At 40.6% G+C, this 22686-nt stretch overlaps 1 protein-coding gene across 3 annotated transcripts in view; it reads left to right on the plus strand.

Moving 5' to 3' along the window:
- Ptpro (protein tyrosine phosphatase receptor type O) overlaps positions 1-22686 on the plus strand; it is a 211010-nt gene that overhangs the window by 106956 nt on the left and 81368 nt on the right. For all 3 annotated transcript variants that reach the window (XM_015995417.3, XM_076568116.1, XM_076568117.1), the window contains exons 2-6: positions 4086-4359; positions 16330-16488; positions 17349-17501; positions 19335-19778; positions 21604-21765. In XM_015995417.3, the coding sequence (XP_015850903.1) occupies positions 4086-4359; positions 16330-16488; positions 17349-17501; positions 19335-19778; positions 21604-21765 (1192 nt within the window). The remainder of the gene's footprint in view (positions 1-4085; positions 4360-16329; positions 16489-17348; positions 17502-19334; positions 19779-21603; positions 21766-22686) is intronic.

Here is a 22686-nt window from a genome sequence, read left to right on the forward strand (position 1 = left end):
CAAAAGCTTGTCAAATAGTAGCCATTATTACTACTTTTATTTTGGACAGTGGACTGCTTACCAGAACCCAACTGGTCTCTGGTCAATCTGTCCTGTACCCTAAAACCTCTCTAGTACTGTTTCCCACCCTCCCCCAGGAACAGTTATGGACCAATCACAGGCTCCTGAATTCCCACTTCTTGCTATAGCCGGACCTCAGGCCCCAGCTGCTGCCCCCAAAAGCTGATCTTTAGTTGATGAACCATGCATCCCAAGAGGTATGAGGAGATATGGGTCTAGACTTGGTTCTGTCATTTCACCCCAGGAGACCCCCCCCCCATTGAAATGGATGTTTGACAACTAACAGCTGTTGGGGGAGGGGCATCGCTTTCTTCAGTAGTGTAACTGTTGGTGCGCTCTCCTGGCTCCAGCCAATGACCTCCCACCTCTGCTCCGGCCAGAAGTTCTTTTTAACCTCAGTGGCTCTGCACAAACCCAAGACAGGAGAGTAGAAGAGGGAGTTGCTGGAGATGTGCTGGTGAGAAGAAGTACTGAGGATGGGGATGGAGATGAGAACTACCAGAAATCATCATATAAATGTATGGAACTCTCAAACAACAAACAGACCTTCTCAAATGTGTTATGTAAAGGAAGTTCAGGAGAAAATGTTACTGCAGAGTTAGGCAATCCTGGTGCACCCAGCCTCAAAAAATTTTCCTTAAGGTATTTTCACAGTCACCACAGGAATCAAGGAGAGTTACTTCTATTCCTTCTCGCTCTTAGCAGAGAACTCATGCCTGGAGCACATAGCCAGACCCTCCTCCTGAGCATAGGTAGATCCCAGGACAATCTGAGGTAGCATGGATGAGGAAGAAGGCAGCAGCCGAGACCAGGCTCCTTTTAGGCTCAGCGCCTCGCTCTCACTTGGCCCGCTGCCCATCCTTATTAGTCCCAGCCAGTGAATCTGATTAGCCACTCTGACTTATTTTTGGCAACCTGGGAGTGCATGGGCCAAGACTTATTTTCATAGCTGATACAATCATCGCCAAAGCTGCCGTTAGCTTTTGGAAGATTACTCCCTTTTCTGGAAGATTCCACTGTCTGTAAAGCATCATGACACATTAGACATCTACTCAAACACAGAATGTGCCTCTGGCTTTTCCTTTTTATCGCTGAGACCACCCTGGCTACTGGCTGGCTGAGACATGATGCAAAAAATTCTTCATAATTATGACTTTGATGTTTGTAAACTTGATGTTTTCTGAGTTAGTGAGCCAACTTCCATAATCAATGAGACACAAAAGCCAGATTTGAGTATTATTAAATATCCAGTACTTGGCTTTTCTATATTTATGTTAACAGGACATTTTCATTGTTGTTATGTGCTAAAAAAAAAAAAAAAAAAAAAAAAAAAAAAAAAAAAAAAAAAAAAAAAAACACTTCCATTTGCACATGAAAGAGATGAATAATAAAAAATTAAATAAGAAAATTTTATTTTTTTCCCCAAATGAAACTTACAGCTGTTGATCCAAATGCCCACTGTAAATCCATATATATGATCTATGGAAAATAATGTTTACTAGAAAGAATAATTATTTTAGGTGACAAAGATACAAAAATTCCAAGATTCCAAATTAATTATGTAATTGACTTACATAAAAACTATTATGGAAAAGGTAGCACATTTTATCATTTTTTCAGTAATTTAAAATCTAAATGTTTTTCTCATCAGTCATCAGCTAATTAGAAGGTTTATCTATCACCAGAGTGTCCAATTCACTAGACATTTCATGAACAGAGTCATAGAAATCGTCAAGTGCAATCTCGTTCTGAGGCTGATCTGTGTTCGAATCCTCCTTTCCTTCCCTCACAGCCTTCCCTGTCCCCAGTACACCTTCCTGCTGCTTCAGGCCACTGAGGGACATGTCTCAGGTTCTCCTCAGCAAGGAAAAGACAGGCTGAGAGTAGCCACTGAGTGCAGCTGTCCGGACAGTTGTCTGGTTAGTACAGCAGCATCTAATAGCAGGGAGTGGACTCTGGGGACAGAGAGGTTGAATGATCTGTGCTCACCTCACTCCAGTGGTGGAAGGTCAGCCCTGCACTGTCCTGTCCTTCACATGAGCATGACCAACATCACCCAAGGACGGTGCTCACTGGGAGGACCAAGAGGCTGGAGATTCAATGTCTTCTGTGTGCAGAGGGACTAAGACACCCCAAAGCAAGAGTTTACTGCCCCATGTCTGAGGGTGAGAGACAATGTGATAACTAGAAAGTTAGGATTCATTCACAGAAACCATCTTCTATTGCAAACATGGCCACACACAGCAGGGGTAGCCAGCACCCACCAGGATCTGATCTTGGAACTGTGGACACACCTATAAATAAGTTACTACTCCTGACCTGAGATGACAGGCACCACCTAACAACCTAGTGTGGTTAAAATACCACGAACACAATCTAACCTATTTACTGTGAAGATAGAACTAAATACCCACTAATGCCTGATGTCTTGTGTCAGTACTGATGCCTATAAAAAGTGTTCAAAAGGAAACACACACGGGTACACTTCTAGCTCTCTATGGACTATTTTAGAACATTGATATAGACTCTGTTTAATCTAGTTGCTGAAAACGTGCCATTCAAAATTCAATCAATAGATTAATTTTAAGAAAGTCCACATGTAACTGAGACAATTAGCAGGCCTTTGATCCTTTCATTTATGTTCTGTGTGATAAAGTCAGTGTTAGGAAATAAGTGATGGGAACAATAATAGTCGGACTGAACAAATAGGGGGGTTGGGTTTTGAATTTATGACCTTGAGAAAGGACTCTAACCTTTCTGATCCTCAACTAGAAAATGAGATTGAGAGTAACATATCTCTCTCATGACAAATATCTTGCATGCAGTGAGATCATTTGTAGATGCTCTATGTAGCACTGACCATGTTACCTACATTGGGTAGATGGTTAACTACTTGCAGCCATTGTTCTGTGCACCTGCTAAAATCTGGGGCTTACAGTAGTGAGATAACTTACACAGGTCACCAAATGTGTGAAGAATCAAAGCAGTATGTGATACAAAGCACATGAGTCTTGGTTGCAACCAGGGGGGGTTATTTCTGCCCTTGGAGTCTGCACAGAATCCAAAATGGACATTTAGGCCAACAATACAAATGATTTTTCAAACATACTTTACACATTTTTAAAAGGTTTATTTTTATTTGTGTGTGTGTGTGTGTGTGTGTGTGAGAGAGAGAGAGAGAGAGAGAGAGAGAGAGAGAGTCTGTATGTGCATGCAGCTGTGTTTTGGAGTTGGAGTTACAGGCAGTTGTGAACTGCACTATGTGAGTGCTGGGAATGGAATTCCAGTTCTCACAATAGAGTAGCAAATGGTCTTAAAGGCTCTCTCCTGAGCTGTCTCCTGAGACATCTCTCCTAAACTATTTCTCTGACTAGTAATCTTCATGTGTCTGTATGTGGTACTTGGAACTGAATCTAGTTTAATGAATGCCAGCTAAGCACTCTACCAACCGAGTTATATCCCCAGCCCCTAAACTTATCTGAAGATTTGAAGGAACAATTTCAGGCACACATGACTCTGCATTATGGTTGATTCCTACCATGGCTTCTCTGCTTAAGGGCTGGATAATTTGTAATGAAGAGAATCATCTTCCCAGGATTCTGTCCTGACATCTTCCCCACTTTCAGAACTGACAGGTGAGCAAAAGAGAGGAAATAATTACCTTGAGAAGATTTCCTCTGAAACAGTGTTTGCTCAAACACTTCTCCCACTTATCAGCACACAGAGCCTCACTGGAAATTAACTCTGACAGTGACATCATTTGTCATTGGCTCATCCATCTGATGTGTATTGTGTGCTTTTCACATTAAATACTCCATGAGCTGGAGACAGACTTTCAGTGGAATATCAAGTGTTCATTGTAAAACTCTGGGATCATTTTTCATGACATGGGCAATCTGACTTTTGCTATGTGACTAAAATATCCACAGCTACCATACGTGTTTGTTGTAGAAAAATTATCTCAGCATAATTTTATGGTCCATGGCCTGGCTCTGACTTCTACCTCTTGTCTTTCTCTTGACCAGATTGTTACAATGTTCCACGTGACTGTTCAAGATGACAACAACATTGTTGTGTCTTTGGAAGCTTCCGATATCGTCAGCCCAACATCTGTGTACGTTGTGAGGGTAGCTGGAGAGTCCAAAAACTATTTCTTCGAATTTGAGGAATTTAACAACACGTTGCCTCCTCCTGTGGTCTTTAAGGCCACTTATCATGGTCTTTATTACATAATCACTCTGGTGGTGGTCAACGGGAATGTGGTCACCAAACCCTCCAGATCAATCACCGTGTTGACAAGTAAGTACCCTGTGATGTCATTCTCTGTGCTCCTCTGAGTGTGTCCTCATGAGTCTATGGCTGAAACAGAGTCCACCAGAATGGCGAGACTGTTTAGCGTGAGGTTGAATGACAGCCCAACACTCTCCCTTGTATTAAGAAAATAGCTCCTTACCCAATTTGATCATATTCACTATTACTTTTTTAAAAATATGCTTTGTACCAGAAGAGTAAACTTCATTGACAGTATATTTTGAGACTGAATGATAATTTGAGGTTAATGACTGGACTATACAAATTTCTCCCACATAACTTAAGGATCTAGATTGTTGTGTTATCCCAGGACATGTGCTCCTATATGAAACAATTGGTTCTTGAGATAGTGAGTTGATATTCATAGTCAGGTGACCTGACCTTAGTTGGACATTCTTAGGTGAGGGCATAAAAATGCAGACAGATAAAATGTAATGGGGAGCTAATGCTGCCACTGGGAAGGTTTTAGCAATGGTTTTAACTGCAGGTGATTTTCACCATGCTCTCTGACTTCAGCATCACATCGTAAGATAACATGTTACAGAGTATATGGAAGAGCAGTCTCAGTGAGACAGCGATTTGTCATCAGAACAACTGACTGCTTCATCAAAGTTCCTTTTGCTCATGTGCTTCAGTGCGAACTTTTCAATGGCTGCCACCATTAAACTATCAGTTATATGGGACCATTGTGGACATGATTAGGGAAAAGGACAGTGCCACAGTGTCTGTTGGGATAGAAAGAAAGGAGAAACAATCAGAAGAAAGAACTCAAAAGCAAGTTGGAGACGTATTTTTAACCTGAGTGTCAAAAATTAATTAAAGTCTCATTGGCAGAATCCCAGGGTCATTATTAAGCTCTGAAAATTAATGATGGCACAGACCCACTACCTGCAAGGCTAATGGAGCTAGAGGAAAGAGCTGGAAATTAATTCAACTAAGGGGAAATCTCACCTGGAAAACCTTGTCTCAAGTTCCAGGAAAAGACGAACCTGGCCGAGACTCAGGCCATAGCTGCGGGCACACAACTGCAACCCAGTCTTTGAAGTCAGCATTCTGCTTTACACAGCTGCATGGCTTCATAAACACCTGGCCTGAAACTGAATAGCTCTTCTGGATATGTTAGCCCAAAGTAGTTCAGCATGAATAGGAGAGAGTCAGGGGCCAGATATTAAAGTATTGTGCAAAAGAGGGTGTAGAAGTTCAAAACCTGTTCTGTCCCTACATTTATTAGCAAGTGTAGAGCAACTCCAAAGAAATACAGTTGGAAGCTATAGCCCTTCAGCTGACAGTTATTAAGAAAATTTGAAGGCCCTGTGGTCAGTCATGCCTGTAATCCCAGTGTCCCAACACTTGGGACAGTGAGGCAAGAGTATAATAGTTCAGCATTATCCTCTGCTATATGTCAAGTTCAAGGCTAACCTGGGCTACATGAGACCCTGTCACTTAAAAAGAAAGAAAAAAGAAGCAGAAAGAAGGGAGGAAACATAGACAGACAGGTGTGTAGTCAGACTGTCTTTTCAGCCACCAACCCCAAATAACGACACAGAGACTTACTATTAATTATGAAAGTCTGGCCTTTAGCTTAGGCTTGTTCCCAACTAGCTCTTATAAATTAAATTAACCTGCTTTTATTAGTCTACATTCTGCCGTGTGGCTTTTACCTCTCTCCTACTCTGTGTGTCCTACTTGTTTCACATCTCTCTGATATCTCCCCACCTCTTTTCTTCCCAGAGTTCCTCTCTCTCCTGGGAAGTCCCATCTATTCTCTCCTGCCTAGCTACTGGCCATTCAGTTTTTTATTAAACCAATCACAGCGAGCAACACTCTTCACACAGTGTAAACAAATACCCTGCAACATAAATGAGGCACCAAGCGAGGTACAATCAACTACCACACTTGCTTACATGTGCACATGAGTACCCGTGAAGACCAGAGGACTATCTTGGGGTTGTCCCCAGGAGCACCATTCAACTTCATTTTGAGACAAGGTCTCTTGTTGGCTTGGAGCTTGCCTGTTCAACAATTAGAATAGTTAAAGAGTAAGGCCCAGGGGATCAACCTTCCTCCACCTCACCAGCATTGGGATTGCACACATGTACTATCACTTCTGACTTTGTGTTTCATTTTTACATCCATTTACTCTTGTGTGTGTGTGTGTGTGTGTGTGTGTGTGTGTGTGTGTGTGTGTGTGTATTCTCTGTGTGTGTTTGTGTCTGTGTGTCTGTACGGACATGCACATGTGAGGACACACATCTAGAGGTCAGAGGACAACATGCAGGAATATATTTTCTCTTTCCACCTTTATGTGAGCTGCAGGGATTAAATCTAAGTCCTCAGGCTTGGCAGCAAGTGCCTTTTCCCTCTGAGCCATCTCTCAGTCCCTACTCCGGGCTTTTACTATGGGTTCTGGGGATCAAACTCAGTCGACTGAACCATTTCCCCAGCAGTACTGTGTTCTGCTTTAAAGGCTTGGGTACACTACCTCAGATTCCAGAAGAGATGATAATGGGAATATGAGAATTATATATAAAGGTACAAATATTTTGGCATTAGGCTTGAAGCAGCATCAAGTAGTATTTGGGTGTGTATCATGAAAGAGAGAATTTAATAACATGATGACTAAGGCTAATTTTGACCCATAAAGCTCCTATAATATTAGGATTATTATTATATATAATAATTAACATAATATATAATAATTAATGAGCTCCTAATTCATACCCCACCATCTTCCCATTTTAAAGTTTTACACTCCTAAATCACTTGCGGTACCTGCTCGCAGGACTGACACACTGCTCTCGAGGATAGAAAGGACATTTGTTGCAGTCATCAGCCAAATGATGTCAGAGCACGTGACCCAGGGGCAGCACTTGGATTTCTTGGTACAGTTGTTCTGAGTGTGGAGCTCACAGAGAAAGTGGCGGGGCGGGGGGGGGGGGGGAATGCAAAGAATAAATTGGGCACAACAGACTCATGTGGCCAGTTCAAAAGAGCCCTGCAACCCATAGGCTCTAACACCAGTGAATATTTAATGGATAATGATGGTTGAGTATATATAATGTGTGCACTTTAGGAGAAAGAGGCAGTTTCTTGGTAGAAAATACAATGCCTGGGAATAATTTCTTAGGAACTGGGAAAATGCTAGACACATGCAATTGGTTCCCGAGTCAGGCAAGACTTAAGAATGGTGGCTATCAAGTTTGCAGAAGACATGTGGAAAGAGCCCATGGGCGTATTAGTTATCTATCCCTATCATCAATATAAATAATTGATTTATTTAATTCTATTTAGTGATCATATTTTCTATCATGGCCAAGGTTATAGAAAAATAATGGTACATAAAAATACCTTTAATCAGGCATCGTCAGATTGTTCAGCAGCAATTGCTGACAGGTACTCCAAAATAATTCAGGAAAGGTGGCCAGAAATATAGGGAGAGAGTTTTAGAGCCCTGCAAGGGAGTTGAGACTTGACATGATAAAGAATGAAGACAGATCGAGGAAACGGCAGGAGGGGATTTCACTGGGGAAGCCCCTGGTAGCACAACCCCAGGCTGAACGACATCGACTTGCCCAGACAATGGACAAATTACCAAGCAGCAACCCGGAGTAGTAGTTTAAAGGTTGAGCAGACTGTCAAAGACATCTGGAAGGCACAGGTGCAGCCTTGAGCAGATGTGAATTCCCTCTAAGTCTGTTTTCTTTTGTTACCCTATATAATAATAGTGCCTACCAAGGACTGTTTTAAAAATGTACATGTTTTTGCAATATATAAAATTATGTGTCTTTCTCACTCTGGCTAATAATACAAAATCAACAGAATATGACATATGACCAATAGATAAAAACATTACCAATGACTTGAGACAGAAAATGACTTGAGGCATCAGAAACAAAGGAAAATTGAAACTGAGTCGGGAACCGTCGCTGAGGTAGGGGTCCTGGTTTGTGACAGAGACACTGACTAAAAAGAGAGGATCGAATGGCTTCTGGACTTACATGGACTGAGAAGAAACAAAGCTGGAAGTCAGATAAGAGGGGAGAGCGAACTCAGAACTCTGTTCAGATGTCCTAAGGAAAAAGTGTTGCCGGCATGAACCAAGGCAGTGGCTTGATGGTTGCCATCTCTCCCATATCCTAGGTGACTGTGGCCAACATACCTTGGGATTCCATTTAGAGACACACAGGTCGGGTCTCCAGTCATCTTCTAGACATGAAGCAGTAGCTTATGCCTGGGATTCAGGATCAGTCTTTTCCCCCATTTCTGCCATCAGAAAGGAGGGTATAATCATGTCTCCTTTCTTTCTCAAGAGAACTGCCCCGGGAGAGACAGGTGCTTAGGTCTGTCCTGTAGCTAGAGTTTTCCTGCCTTGCCCACAGTTAGGACAAATCTCTGTCACCCGCCAGTCCCACAGCCACTCAGACCCAACCAAGTAAACACAGAGACTTATATTGCATACAAACTGTATGGCCGTGGCAGGCTTCTTGCTAACTGTTCTTATAGCTTAAATTAATCCATTTCCATAAATCTATACCTTGCCACGTGGCTGGTGGCTTACCAGCGTCTTCACATGCTGCTGGTCCTGGCGGTGGCTCACAGTGTCTCTCTGCTTTAGCCTTCCGCTTCCCAGAATTCTCCTCTCTCCTTGTCCCACCTACTTCCTGCCTGGCCACTGGCCAATCAGTGTTTTATTTATTGACCAATCAGAGCAATTTGACATACAGACCATCCCACAGCACTGTCCCATCAAGGGCCAGACCATTACCCAGTGGCCTCCTTAGGTTTTAGTTGGCAAAGCGGAGCCATCTCAGGCAGATGTCCCTCTGCTGTCAGTAGTTACAGTCAAGCATGGGACATGTTCATATCTTCTCTGATAACCACAGCCAGACCTTTCAGATTTCCATCAAGTGGACACAGTAACGATGCCCGTTGACACTATGAAGTGGGTGTGGTTACAGGGAATACACACTGCACCTATAACTTTCCCTCTGAATGTGTGACCTGCAGAGAAGCCCTACAGTTGTACATGCTGGTGCTGTATGTTGAAAGTAAAATCTAAATACCTTTTGCACACCTCCGCACACCAATTTCCTTCCTTACTGCTGTGAATGGCTCAGAGACAATTAAGGAACATGAAATATCCTAAATCTAAACATGATTTAAGATTATGTCAAATATTTAATTGGAAAAAACAAGACCTTATTGTGTGTCACACTTTTATTATTTATTAAAAGTAAAACAAAGATGGACTAATATTGGGATTGCTAGTCAAAAGAGGACAGCAAATTCTCACTCAGTCATCTACATTTTGCTCTTTCCATAAAAACAAAAGAACTCAAGAGACGTAGGACCAAGTTCAAGTGCACACTGTCTCCAAGTCATAAAAGAAACAGAAACTCAAGTGGAAGTGGCCTTGCTGAACTGGACCTCTGGGCTCCAGATACAGAAAGGATAGTCCTGAGTTTGGGCTCCAGTTGGTAAAAGAATCAGAATGTGCCACCCCAAACCAGGCACAGTTGGACTTTCCACCTAGAACAGGGCACATAGCCAATCTCAGTGCCAAGACGAAGCCTCACCACTGGACTTGGTAGAGGTCTATAGCAAGCACATAGCAATAAGAAGGACCCCAGAACGACTCATGGCCATGGTAGTTGAGAGGGAACAATGGCAGAACTATATCAGAGGTGAAAAATCAACAATAAGCCTAGAGCCCGTGTTTTAAGTCACATAAAGAAACCTACACTCACAGTGACAGACATAAAACACACAATATAGGTCAGATTATATTTAAAATAGCAATTTAGCAAAACTTGACAGTATATTTGCAATGTTCACAGACATAAAGATCAGAATAAGGCCGGGCGGTGGTGGCGCACGCCTTTAATCCCAGCACTCGGGAGGCAGAGGCAGGCGGATCTTTGTGAGTTCGAGGCCAGCCTGGGCTACCAAGTGAGTTCCAGGAAAGGCGCAAAGCTACACAGAGAAACCCTGTCTCGAAAAACCAAAAAAAAAAAAAAAAAAAAAAAGATCAGAATAATCTTCATTTTCCAGCAATAACCAAATAAAACATGTCATAAATGAAATACATAGAATATATAATAGAATTAAAACCTTTTGAAATAAAAAACATAATTATTTACATTAAATTAAAATTTATTTTGCTGATTTTTTATTTAAAATATTTTTCAGACAATGTATTTTGATCATGATTTTTCCTTTTCCCCAACTTTTCCTAGATCCTTCCCACTTCCCTACCCACCCAACATCATGTTTTTTTTCTTTCTCTCTCTAAAAAGAAATTGAAACAGACAAAAATAAAACAATAAGACAAAAAAAAACAAAATAAATGAAACAAAAACAGACTGTTTTGTGTTGGCCAATTATTTCTTTGTACAGGGCCTGCCCCTAGCATGGCTGATATACCCCATTACACTTCATTGGAGAAAACTGATTTTCCCTTTGCAAGCAGGTATCATTTGCAAATAGCTTCTTGTTAGGGGTGGGACTCGGTCCACCTCCCTGTCTTAGGGCGGGGACCCCATCTGGCTTGAACCTATGTAGCCCTGAACATGCTGTCACAATCTCTGTGACCGCATATGTCCATCAGCCCTGTTGTATCTGGAAGATGCTATTTCCTTGGAGTCCTCCATCACCTCTAGCTCTTACAATCTTCCTGCCTTCTCTTCTGCCTAGATCCTGGGGCATTGAGGGGAAGGGTTAGATAAAGATTTCCCATTTAAGACTGAGTCCTCCAAAGTTTCTCACTCTCTAAGCATTGTCTAGTTGTGTGTGTCTGTGTCATGAACTGTCTTAGTTATGGTTTCTATGGCTGTGAAAAGACACTATGACCATGACAACTCTTATAAAGGAAAACATTTAATTGGGATGGCTCACTTTCACTAATTTCAGAGGTTTAATCCATTACTGTCATAGAGGGAAGCAAGGAAGCATTCAGGCAGACATGGTGCTGGAGAAGAAGCTGAGAGTTCTACATCTTGACCCAGAGGCAACAGGAAGTAGTCTGTCTCATTGGGTGTAGCTTGAGCAAAGGAGACCAACCCCACAGTGACACACTCCCTCCAAAAAGCCACACCTACTCTAACAAGACCATGCCTTCTAATAGTGCCACTCCCTTTGGGGACCATTTTCCTTGAAACAAGCCCATCCCATTTACTGCAAGAAAAAGCTTCTCTGAGGAGGGCAAAGTGATGCATTGATCTATGCATATGGTAATGTATCATTAGGTATCATTTTATTGCTATGCTCCCTTATCAGAATAATAATGATAGGATTTCTCCTAGGGCCCATGGTTCTTGGTCACTTTAGAAGTATCAGGCATGGGTTTCATTTCACGTATTGGGCCTTAAATAAAAAAGTGGTTGTTTGCTTTCATAATATTTGGTCACTGTTGCAGGCACAGGCTCCAGGGTTTGCAGGAGAGATTTGGATGATGATCTTTATCCTTCGTAGCCTACAGGGTACCTCCCAGCACCATCAGCACTAGTCAGTAGGGGTGGAACTTCTAGATGGACACTCGTTTGTGTTCAACGGCATAAGTAAATTTTGTCTTCAACAACAGGGCCTTACTATCAGTTGTGAAGAGTAACCAGCAGCCGTGGCAGTAGTCTGTGATGAGTGGGGTAGTCTTTGGGACCCCTTTGACCATTGGTGAAGCTAATTAAAGCTAAAATTATTGTTTCAATTAATTTTTAACTCTGAATAAACAAAATAAATTGTATACTGATGGCAGATGGAAGGGCAGTTGGGTGATAACACTGTGCACATGCCCCATTATTTGGGCAGAGCTGAGGGAAGATAAACCCATATTTAAGGGATGACTGAGAATTTTCAAGAGATAAATCCACAGGCTAGCAGAGCATTCTAAGTACCTAGTGGGGTAATTAAAAATAAGGTCATATGTAAATAATACAGGAGAATGAAATAGCAGATTATCAAGAGTAAGTAGATAGCTTTGAAAGGTACCAGAGGGAAAATGCAGGGGCTTCATCCTGAGCTGGAGAGAACTCCTCTGCTTCTCAGCCATTGGTGTAGGAACACAAGGAAGCCATTGCTTCAAAGCACTGAGGAGAAATCTGCTTTCCCAAAATTCTGTAGCCAGCTCCATCAAGAATAAAGGGAATGTCTAATATACAAAATCTAGGAGAATTTAACAGTCTTAACTCTGACCTAAAGAATTCTTCATAGATATATTTTAAAACGCAAAAATTATAAGTCCCCATGAGATGACTCAGAACATTGCAACATATTCTTAATGGCCTGAGTTAGATCCCAGGAGGCTGCATAAAGTAGAGGAGCAAACAGATTCAACAAAGTTGTCCTCTGACCTTCACAGGGTCCATGGCAAGTGTGCCTAGCTATGCACATCATACACACAGTAACAACAACAACAATAATGATAGCAATAATTTTAAAATAAACTAATAAATAACTAATAGTAGTATGTTGAAAATAAAGAAAGGATATTAACTGACAATAAAAAATTTAATTATTATTATATTGGTGAAATTATTAAGGCCACTCCATGTAGTTAAAAGGAGATTTATTTAATGGCGTAACTTACAAATGAAGGAGTAGGTAGGTTGAGGGTTCTGGGAAAGACGCAGCAGTAGTCGGGCGATGTTCTCTGGAGAACTCTCCTCCGTCACCTCTAGCGTCCCGGCTCCCAGCAGCAAGAGAGCGCGGCACATCCCGATCTCAGGTCTTCAGGCCCTCCCCTGGCCCCGCCTTGTGGGCGTGATAGTTACCAAAACCTCAATGGGGGTTGGAACTTCCAGACCAAAGCTGGAATGGCTACCCACTACATCATTATTATTTAAAAAATCAGCCTTCTTCAGCAGGGTGTAGTGATGCATGTCTTTAATCCCAGAACTCAGGAGGCAGAGGCAAGTAGATCTCGGTGAGTTCGAGGCCAGTCAGGTCTACATAGTGAGTTCCAGGATAGTTGGGGCTATGTAAATGAATCCCATCTCAAAACAAAAACAAACAAAAAATCAACCTTCTTCATGAGCAAGAACTTAAAACAATGAGTCAAATTTTTGCATATGGCTGATGCAAGGGTATACTTAAGGAGAATATGGCCAAGAGCTTATACATACTTTGTTAGCTATATAAACTAGCAGCATTCATTTAGCAATATTTCATACAGTTGAAGATGTGTGCATCCCCTAGCTAAAGAAGAAGAGTCAACATAGTTAGCGAAACTGTATTATTGGAACTGAAAGCAGGACCTCAACTAAAAAAATAAACTGGATAATTTATATAGTTACAAAACAAACGCTCAACATTTCTAAAAAGTACTTGTATCAAGCTGGTCAAATCTCAAATCTCTTTAAACGATAAAACCAAACTGCAGAATGAAGTACTCAATATGAGGCTATTAATGTAGTAAACATGAAATCATACTGGCTACAAAGAAATGTAGAAGAATTTCAAAACACAACTAAGAAGAAAAACACCAAATTTAAAGTAATATTTTACCTGTGGTCACAGTGGAGGGAGAATGATTCCAGATTTGTTAAATGCATGGAGGGAGTTTTGACTATATTTTAGAATTATGTTTTGTTTTGTTTGACTCACTAGACTTGTGATTGGGTTGGGTTGAAACACCTGCAAATTGTTTAAAACTTCTTGGGTAGCTCTGAACTCAAATCTCAAGAGTCTTTGGGGTTCTTGGTTGGTTGGTTTAGAGGATATATTCAGTTGACTCTGAAATGCAACCTTTATGTGGGAAAGCTAGTTTGAGGATGAGGATAAAATAGAAATCTTTTAGGCAGAGAGTGTATCACAGTCTACAGAAAACACCCTGCTGCCAGATGTTCTTCTGAACTCCTTCGTGATTGTTGGCTTCATTTTCCAGAAAACAAAAAACAAATAGCATGTAGCATCATTCTCTTCATTTCTTCACTTGAGAGCAGTAGATTAAGAGCTCAGGGACTATGATTAGATGTTCCACCACAGGATGAAACTGAGTAGCTTGGCAATAACAACGTGTTGAGTGAACTAAGTAAGATGATTTTTACAGTCCTTTATCACTGAAAGTAAAATTCTGAAAAGCATAGTGGTGATATATTATGTACCTTAATAAAATTTGCCAGATTGGAGAACAGACCAAGCCACTAGATTAAACACAGAGGCCAGGCAGTGGTGGCACACATCTTTAACCCTAGCACTCTGGAGGCAGAGATCCGCTTGGATATTTGTGAGTTCAAAGCCACCCTGGACTACATCAGATTGACTCAGTCCAGGAGAGAAACAGAGCCAGACAGTGATGGCACACACCTTTAATCCCAGTACTTAGGAATCATACACCTTTAATCCCAGCACTTGAGATCTCATGCCTGTACTTGGGAAGCATACACGCCACTGATCCCAGCACTAGGAAGTGATGGCTGGGCAGAGAAAGGCATATAAGGCATGAAGAGACAGGAACTAAAGGCCTTTCCAGGCTGAAGCCTTTCAGGTGAGGACTCAGAGGGCATTCAGTCTGAAGACTCATTGAGTTGGTGAGGTGAGACGTGGCAATGACTTGTTCCTTTGTCTCTCTGATCTTTCAGCATTGACCTCTACATCTGGCTCCAGTCTTTTTTTTTTTTTAATTAAAAGATCATTTAGAAATTTATGTTACAAGGATAGAATTTTTTTTTTTTTTTTTTTTTTTTTTGGTTTTTCGAGACAGGGTTTCTCGGCGTAGCTTTGCGCCTTTCCTGGAACTCACTTGGTAGCCCAGGCTGGCCTCGAACTCACAGAGATCCACCTGGCTCTGCCTCCCGAGTGCTGGGATTAAAGGCGTGCGCCACCACCGGCCCGGCAAGGATAGAATTTAAACAAATGATGTTGCTTTAGTTTAAGCTAGAGATGTTCTAGGTAAGAATCTTTTAGCTTGAAAACTGAGTCAAAATTATTTCTCAACAATATGATAGTAGTTGATGCCAAACCAATCATTTTTTCCTTTTTTTAAGATTCATTTTTAAGTGTGTGTGTGTGTGTGTGTGTGTGTGTGTGTGTGTGTGTGTGTGTAGGTACATGACTGCAGGTACCTAAGGAGGCCATTGGATCCCCTGAAGTTAGAGTTACAAACAGTTGTGAGCCATCCAAAGTGGGTACTGGGAATGGAACTTAGGTCCACTTCAGGAACAGTAGGCACTCTTAGGCTACCAGCCATCTCTCTAGCCCTTATAATACTTCCTTATAAAATTATTCAAATAAAATATATCTACTAGCTCTTGTGGAAGTATAGAGAAACTATTTATTTATATAAGAATGATATGTATCAGACGTATAAAAACAAATCATGGGCTTTTTAAACTGTGTGATTCTAATGTTTCACAATAAATTAAAACCAAAAAAATTAAGAATATTCTTGAACTTCTATGGAAAAAAAGGCTTGATATACACAATACAAATGATTATATACATAACACTGAGTGGTTTGAACTCTTATCCATAACAGAAAACTGCAAAATTCACACAAAGAAAAAAATTATCACATAAATATTTATCATTGCCTACAGTCAAAAATACTTTTTGTTACCTATTATTGATATCTAATTTTGTTGGCGCAAGGAAAAGGAAAATGAAGCATTTGCTGGTACAGACAGATGCTGCCACAAAACCTATTAAATTGCACATGACAGGCAATATAAACTGCAGATGTGCAGTATCTTCATGTATTGAACTGAGACGTTAATATTTGTGCTTCGTAACCTCCAATGCTGCTGCAAGTGAGACATTGAAAGATGAGTCTAAGAGCTATTTGAAAAACAGAAAGGGTCATCTAAAATGGGCTTTGTTAATTACTGCTCAGGCTAAGAGGAGTTCTTTGAGGAGGAAATGTAATTGTAAAATCGGGAGTAAGATTGCATCAGAGCAACTGTGCATTCATGAATTAATGATGGCTCCACCCCTCTCTCTCTATTTCACCTCTCTTTCCTTCTGTAGAACCTTTGCCTGTAACCAGTGTCTCCATATATGACTATAAACCTTCTCCTGAAACAGGAGTACTGTTTGAAATTCATTATCCAGAAAAATACAACGTGTTCAGCAGAGTAAACATCAGCTACTGGGAAGGGAGGGACTTCAGAACAATGCTGTACAAAGGTAAGAGGCAAGAGGAGGCTGGAGAAATGACGACTCCTAATTTTGTGCAGACTTTTCTGAATGGTTTTGCTTACTCTAAAGAGTCTTTGTAATTCACTACTTGACCTATGAGTGAACCATTAAGAAAAAGTTATTGATTCAAGAAAATCTTGTTGTGAGAAATCTTACCACGTCCAGTCCATTCTTTGAGAATTGCAAGTCATGCATACAATATGAGAAATTCTCAAATTGGTTTGAATTATAAGTTATTCTTGCCAAAGGCAGTATGTCTGCTCCAGGAAATACAGTCAAGACTATTTCGAGACAACCACACCCACTGCAGGGCAGGACAGCTCTAGGCTTTCATAGCCAGTGGGCAGCTTTTCTCCTCTTCTGTGGGAGAGGGTCCAAGATTATTCTCACAAGCAAAAGGTGGCATTTTGGGTTCCTATATGACCACTCATCAGGTAAACCAAGGAGCATTCTACATAAGACATTTTCTTCAGGACAAAAACCTTCCTTATACATTTCCTGTTTCTTTTGCCATAAGTGGCAAAATACTTCTTTTTTCTCCTAATAAAGAGCTAATATAAACCTAACCTCCATAATCCCTGCATACTCGGGACATTCATAGGATTAAAAAATTAATTTTAATTGTGTCAAATCGTGTGTGGAATGCTGACAGAAAAAAAAAGAACTTTTCAGGATTAGGGGCACAGGTTCAAATTTTCATCTCTAGCCTTCCAATTCTTTTTTACTGATGATGCCAGACATGGAAGAAAACGTTATTCTGTGGATATTTAAAATCAACTGGGACTTTCTCCAAGTATGTGACATTAAGAAGCTCCTAATTTTAAAGTAACTGATCTTTCCCTTCACAGACTTCTTTAAAGGGAAAACAGTATTTAATCACTGGCTACCAGGAATATGTTACAGCAACGTCACCTTCCAGCTGGTATCCGAGGCAACTTTTAATAAAAGTACACTTGTGGAGTACAGTGGTGTGAGCCATGAACCCAAGCAGCACAGAACAGGTAAGTCTTCAGAGGAATCAAACTTCAAGAGAAAAGAGCTAAATTAGATGTTGCTGGGCATTTAATTTTAATGTTTCTAAGGGAAATTTTTCTTAATATATTTAAGAAATATTTTGTTGCAGAGCTAAGGAAGAATTTATTTTTATAACAAAAACAAAATTTGTGTCCCTATTAAAGATATCTAAGCAAAATATTCCAGAAAAAAATCTAAAGTAAATAAATGTAAGCTTAGTTTTTGTATTCTCAAATAAAAAATATAGATGTTAGTCTTAAAAGTTATAATCAACTCACCTAACTGGATAGATCTGATAGATTTTTACTTCTTCTATACCTTGACCAATGTCCACATAGAAGAAAAGCAAATGGCAGACATCCTAGTATAGATAATTAATTACTGAGAGAAAACGTTAGACTCAGGTATGCTTAAAGCTGTCATTACTAATTTTACTAGCATCAGTAATATGAAAAACTATTATGGAGTATGAGAAGAATTAGAGGCAAGGAATGGGGGTGGATATGATCAAAATATACTCAGTTCATGCATGAAATTCTCAAACCACAAAAAAAAACCATAGAAGAACTTTTATGATATGAATAGATGGCTAGAGCCATGAATGCATAAATTACACACAGACTACCAAATATTCATTGCTTAACTAGTATTGAATGTACCTAATGTGCTCAATAATGCTGGAGAGCCCATTCACATGGGGATTCGGATTCATCAGGACAGACCACCCAAGACCCTTTCTGTCTGGAATTCTGCGTCAGGATACCCATTTAATTTCATCAAGACAGGAGAATCTCAACTGAACAACTGATTCACCTTATGTTGACGCTGACAATTCTATTTGCACTTTTCATATTCTGTTCTGGTAAAGACACATTGATGACTACTCTTTTTTAATCTGGACATTATTCTAATTCTATGAAAAATGAAAAAAGGCCAATGAGACAGGTAATCTGTCCCCAGAAATGGTGTTATCTGACACAAAGGGCAATGACATAAGACAGAATGAAATCAGTGTCACAAAAGAGCTAGGAAGGTATTTAAAGGTGTAAAGAAGCAGGAGATGGCTCTTTTCCTAAAAGTTCATGGAGAAGGTATCTGAGGAGCCATTTGATGGACAGTTAGAAACTGTTGCAAGCAGAGAATGTACCAGCTGTCTTTATGATTTGCTATCTGTAGAGAAAACATGTTTCCATAATCCACAGTTCCTGTGTGTTCCTATGCTGCATTTCAGAGATGGGAATGTATATTCTACAAGCTACAAATAAATTATATTGATTTTTAAGTTACCCAGGGACAGGGACACATGTTTTCCTAAAGTCACATTGTTGTAAATGAAGGAACACTTATACAACTAAGCTTGAGAAGAAGTTCAGTTACTACATCAACATGTACAGTATCACAAGTTAATACATTTGCAATGTGACTGGTAACATGCTAAGGAGGTATAAATAAATTTGTATACTATGTACAAAATGTTAGAAGTTTACATACACCCACATTTGTCCTTCCTAATACTTTCTCTATGGCTGTCCAGAGGTGCAGCTGGTACAGGTACTTGACACCCAGCCTAGCCACCTGGGTCATCTCCCAGCCCCACATGGTAGACGGGCAGATCCAACTTTTTCAAATTATCCTGCAATCTCCATATGGGTACACACACACACACACACACACACACACACACTACATAAAAGTTTTTAAATTTATTTGTTTGTGTGTTAGAAGTAAAGTTAAACAGTACTTGATAAGTCTGTGTTTGACTCAAAAGTAAATGAATATTCAGTTCAGAGCTACTTGAAAATGTAAACTCTCTTCCCCAGCTCCATATCCTCCTCGAAACATCTCTGTTCACTTTGTCAATTTGAACAAGAACAACTGGGAAGAGCCAAGTGGGAGCTTCCCCGAGGACTCATTCATCAAACTGCAAAACCCGATTGGAAGGGACAGACTCTTCCACTTCCCTGAAGAAACTCCGGAGACGCCCCCCAGCAACCTGTCTTCGGGTTGGCCTGACCCGAACAGCACTGACCACGAGAGCACATCTCAGCCCTCCTGGTGGGACAGCGCCTCTGCGGCCCCTGAGAACGAGGAGGACTTTGTCAGTGTGCTGCCCATGGACTATGACAGCGACACTGCGCTCAGCCGGACGGAGAAGCCCACGTCTGACCCTTTCTCTGCCTTCCCCGTGCAGATGACACTGAGCTGGTTGCCACCAAAACCTCCCACAGCCTTCGATGGATTCAATATCCTCATAGAGAGGGAAGGTGAGGCAGTGGGGAGTTAGAGCAGCAAAGGGCACCAAGAGAAGGGACCGGAAGTGGTTTTGGAACCTGAACTCAGGGAGGGAGATTGACAGATGCAGTCAAATCTAATAGTCAATTGACTATTCCATAGGGCCTGAAGTCAGAACACCAAAACACATCGATTAGATCAGAATTCTAATATTTGGGTGATTTTCAACATCAAACATATTATAGACTATTCTTAAGAAATGTTTGTTTACATGCATACTTGAGAGACATGTGATGAAGAGTCTTCTGTGAAGTGACTGCTTCTCCTAGATGTGTGTACGCCTTGGCCAGGTTGAGTAAGAAGAAATGTGGCCTTTGGATCTGGTGATCAAATTTGTCCCAACAAGTTGATAGTAAATGGAAAATATGTAGGAGATCATATCCCCACCATATATATATGAGAAAGAGAGAATATATGCATGCCTGTAACTCTCTCTCTCTCTCTCTCTCTCTCTCTCTCTCTCTCTCTCTCTCTCTCTCTCTCTCTCTCTCTCTCTCTCTCTGTGTGTGTGTGTGTGTGTGTGTGTGTGTGTGTGTGTGTCCTAATTTTTGAGACAGGGTCTCATATAGTAGACTAGTCTCAAAGTTGACATATAGCTGAGGATGATCCTGGGCTTCTGGCCTTCATGCCTTCACCTCCAAGTGCTATGATCACAGGTGTGTACCACCATGCCCAGTACTCTGTAAATTTATGAAAACAGCAGCATAGTATGGCTCCAGTATTGATCACCAGGGGTTTGAGTTGTTTATTGCTTGTTAGTGTTTAGCAGGAGCTTATGTTATTTCTATTTTCCTGTCTAGCATTTAGAAGGCAAAAGTTGTCAGGTCATCAAAGTTTGGAGTTAGAATAGCAGCCTTCATTTTACGATGGGACATTAGAATCACGTCACCTTATTGTGGAAGCTGATTTTTATTTAATGCAATGAGACAAAGTATCTCTTCATTCTCTATTCTAGACCATAGTAATCAGCGACACTCTAACATTGCATAAAATTGGAATTGTTGGTCACTTTAGCTATTTAAGTCAAAAGTCCTCGTATAACTTAGTTACCTATTTGTGTTCAAAGTTCCTGTAATCTTTGGTTTTTCTGTTTCTCTGTTTACTCTATAGAACAGAGTATCCTATAACTCAAAATACTTTTTTGTTGCCTATTTTCAAGAAAGTTCAATTAAATCATGTATTTATCTGACTATATTGTGATTTTTTTTTTTTGGAGACTGTTGTTGTCAAATAATAGAAACAGCTTCAAATGAAATACTAAGCAGCCATAGAGGCAGCCATAGAGGCATCTTAGAATAAATGTTACCTTTTACAGTGCCAGAGAAAATAGATGAAGGGAGAGAAACTGACATGTCTTTTAAACTAGAAGTAAGCCAATATTTTTAAAAAATCATTCGATGCTACAAGACACTTGTAAGCTATTTAGTGAATACTAGTTATTTCTTTTCTTTTACAGAAATCATAAGGAGAGGGCAGTGAATGCTGTCTTCCCCTCAAAGTCCATTTCTCTTGTGTACATGATTCTGTTAGGTGGGTATGTGTCAAATACCACACATTCAAGTGATGGATTTGGACACTATATTTTAGGTCTGATATTTTAAAGTATTATGAATACAATTTGAATTTGACTTGACTTTTCTCATCTACAGTGCCTTCATCTTGGAGGTATAGTTGAAAAAAGAAAGAAATGCAATAATAAATTTTACAAACTCAACCAGTTTGCCTATATCCTGGGCTCTCCCAGGTGTGAATTCACGGGTATTCTAATTTTTTCTCTTTTTTTGACATTTGATCCAGAGAACTTTACTGACTATCTGACAGTGGATGAAGAAGCCCATGAATTTGTTGCAGAACTAAAGGAACCTGGGAAATATAAACTCTCGGTGACAACCTTTAGTTCCTCAGGAGCCTGTGAGACTCGGAAAAGCCAGTCAGCGAAGTCACTCAGCTTTTATATCAGTAAGTAGCCAAGGGATGATCCTGCATGTACAGGGAGCTAGAACAATGAAACTGCTGAGATTAATGATGCTTGAGTGCCAATTATTCTCCAGCCTCAGGGGTCCTGGGGATTCCTCAAGGTCAGGAGAGGCCGTTGTGCATGAAAGGAAGTACATGTATGTTTAATGGTAGCAAGTCTGCCCCAGGAGTTAACTATAGGATTTTTTTTTTTTACCACTGTTGTGATAATTGAACATTTATTAAACTAACCTTCCACACCAGCTATAACCATGTCTCCAAGGATGTGCACATCCAGTTTGGGAAATATGACTTTTGTTTGAGGCTGTAATGAAATTTAGTATTATAGGATTATGTGGGGAAAATCTTATTAGAGTACTGAACTTGTGGAGAGCCCAGAAAATTCCAGCTGATTTGAACCTTCGTGGTCTCCACACAGCTGGCAGGAGGAGACAGAGTCCTCAAGGCCCAATACTGAGTTGAGGGGAGGCTTCTCACTGTTCTGTGAGCTTTGACAGAAGAGTAAAACTGCAGGAACCATGTAAGCGTCCCCTTCCTCTTCAGACAAACTATGGTTACTGGAAGTCCACAGATTAAAAACCAGTTACTAGCTTATCAGATGTTAAATGTACCTTTACATGAGCAAAATCAAAGTTAGAAAGCATAGATTAAAGGTAGCTGTCCCCAAACAAGTCTGCCCTCTTCCCTAAGGGCCAAATACTACCTTACTTCAAATAAACTACAAAAGGTAGGTAGGCAGAGGCAGGAGATCAGCTCACTTAGCACCTTAAACACACTAAAAATCTTCCCACGTAACGTTTACACTTAAGGAACGAAGCATGCCCCCACTGAGAGGCCTCTAGAGCCTTCAAAGGGACCAAAGGACATTGGGAATTACCGGGTGTGCATATCAGATATAGGAAA

Source organism: Peromyscus maniculatus, chromosome 3 (genome assembly GCF_049852395.1).
Source record: "Peromyscus maniculatus bairdii isolate BWxNUB_F1_BW_parent chromosome 3, HU_Pman_BW_mat_3.1, whole genome shotgun sequence".
Lineage (NCBI taxonomy): Eukaryota > Metazoa > Chordata > Mammalia > Rodentia > Cricetidae > Peromyscus > Peromyscus maniculatus.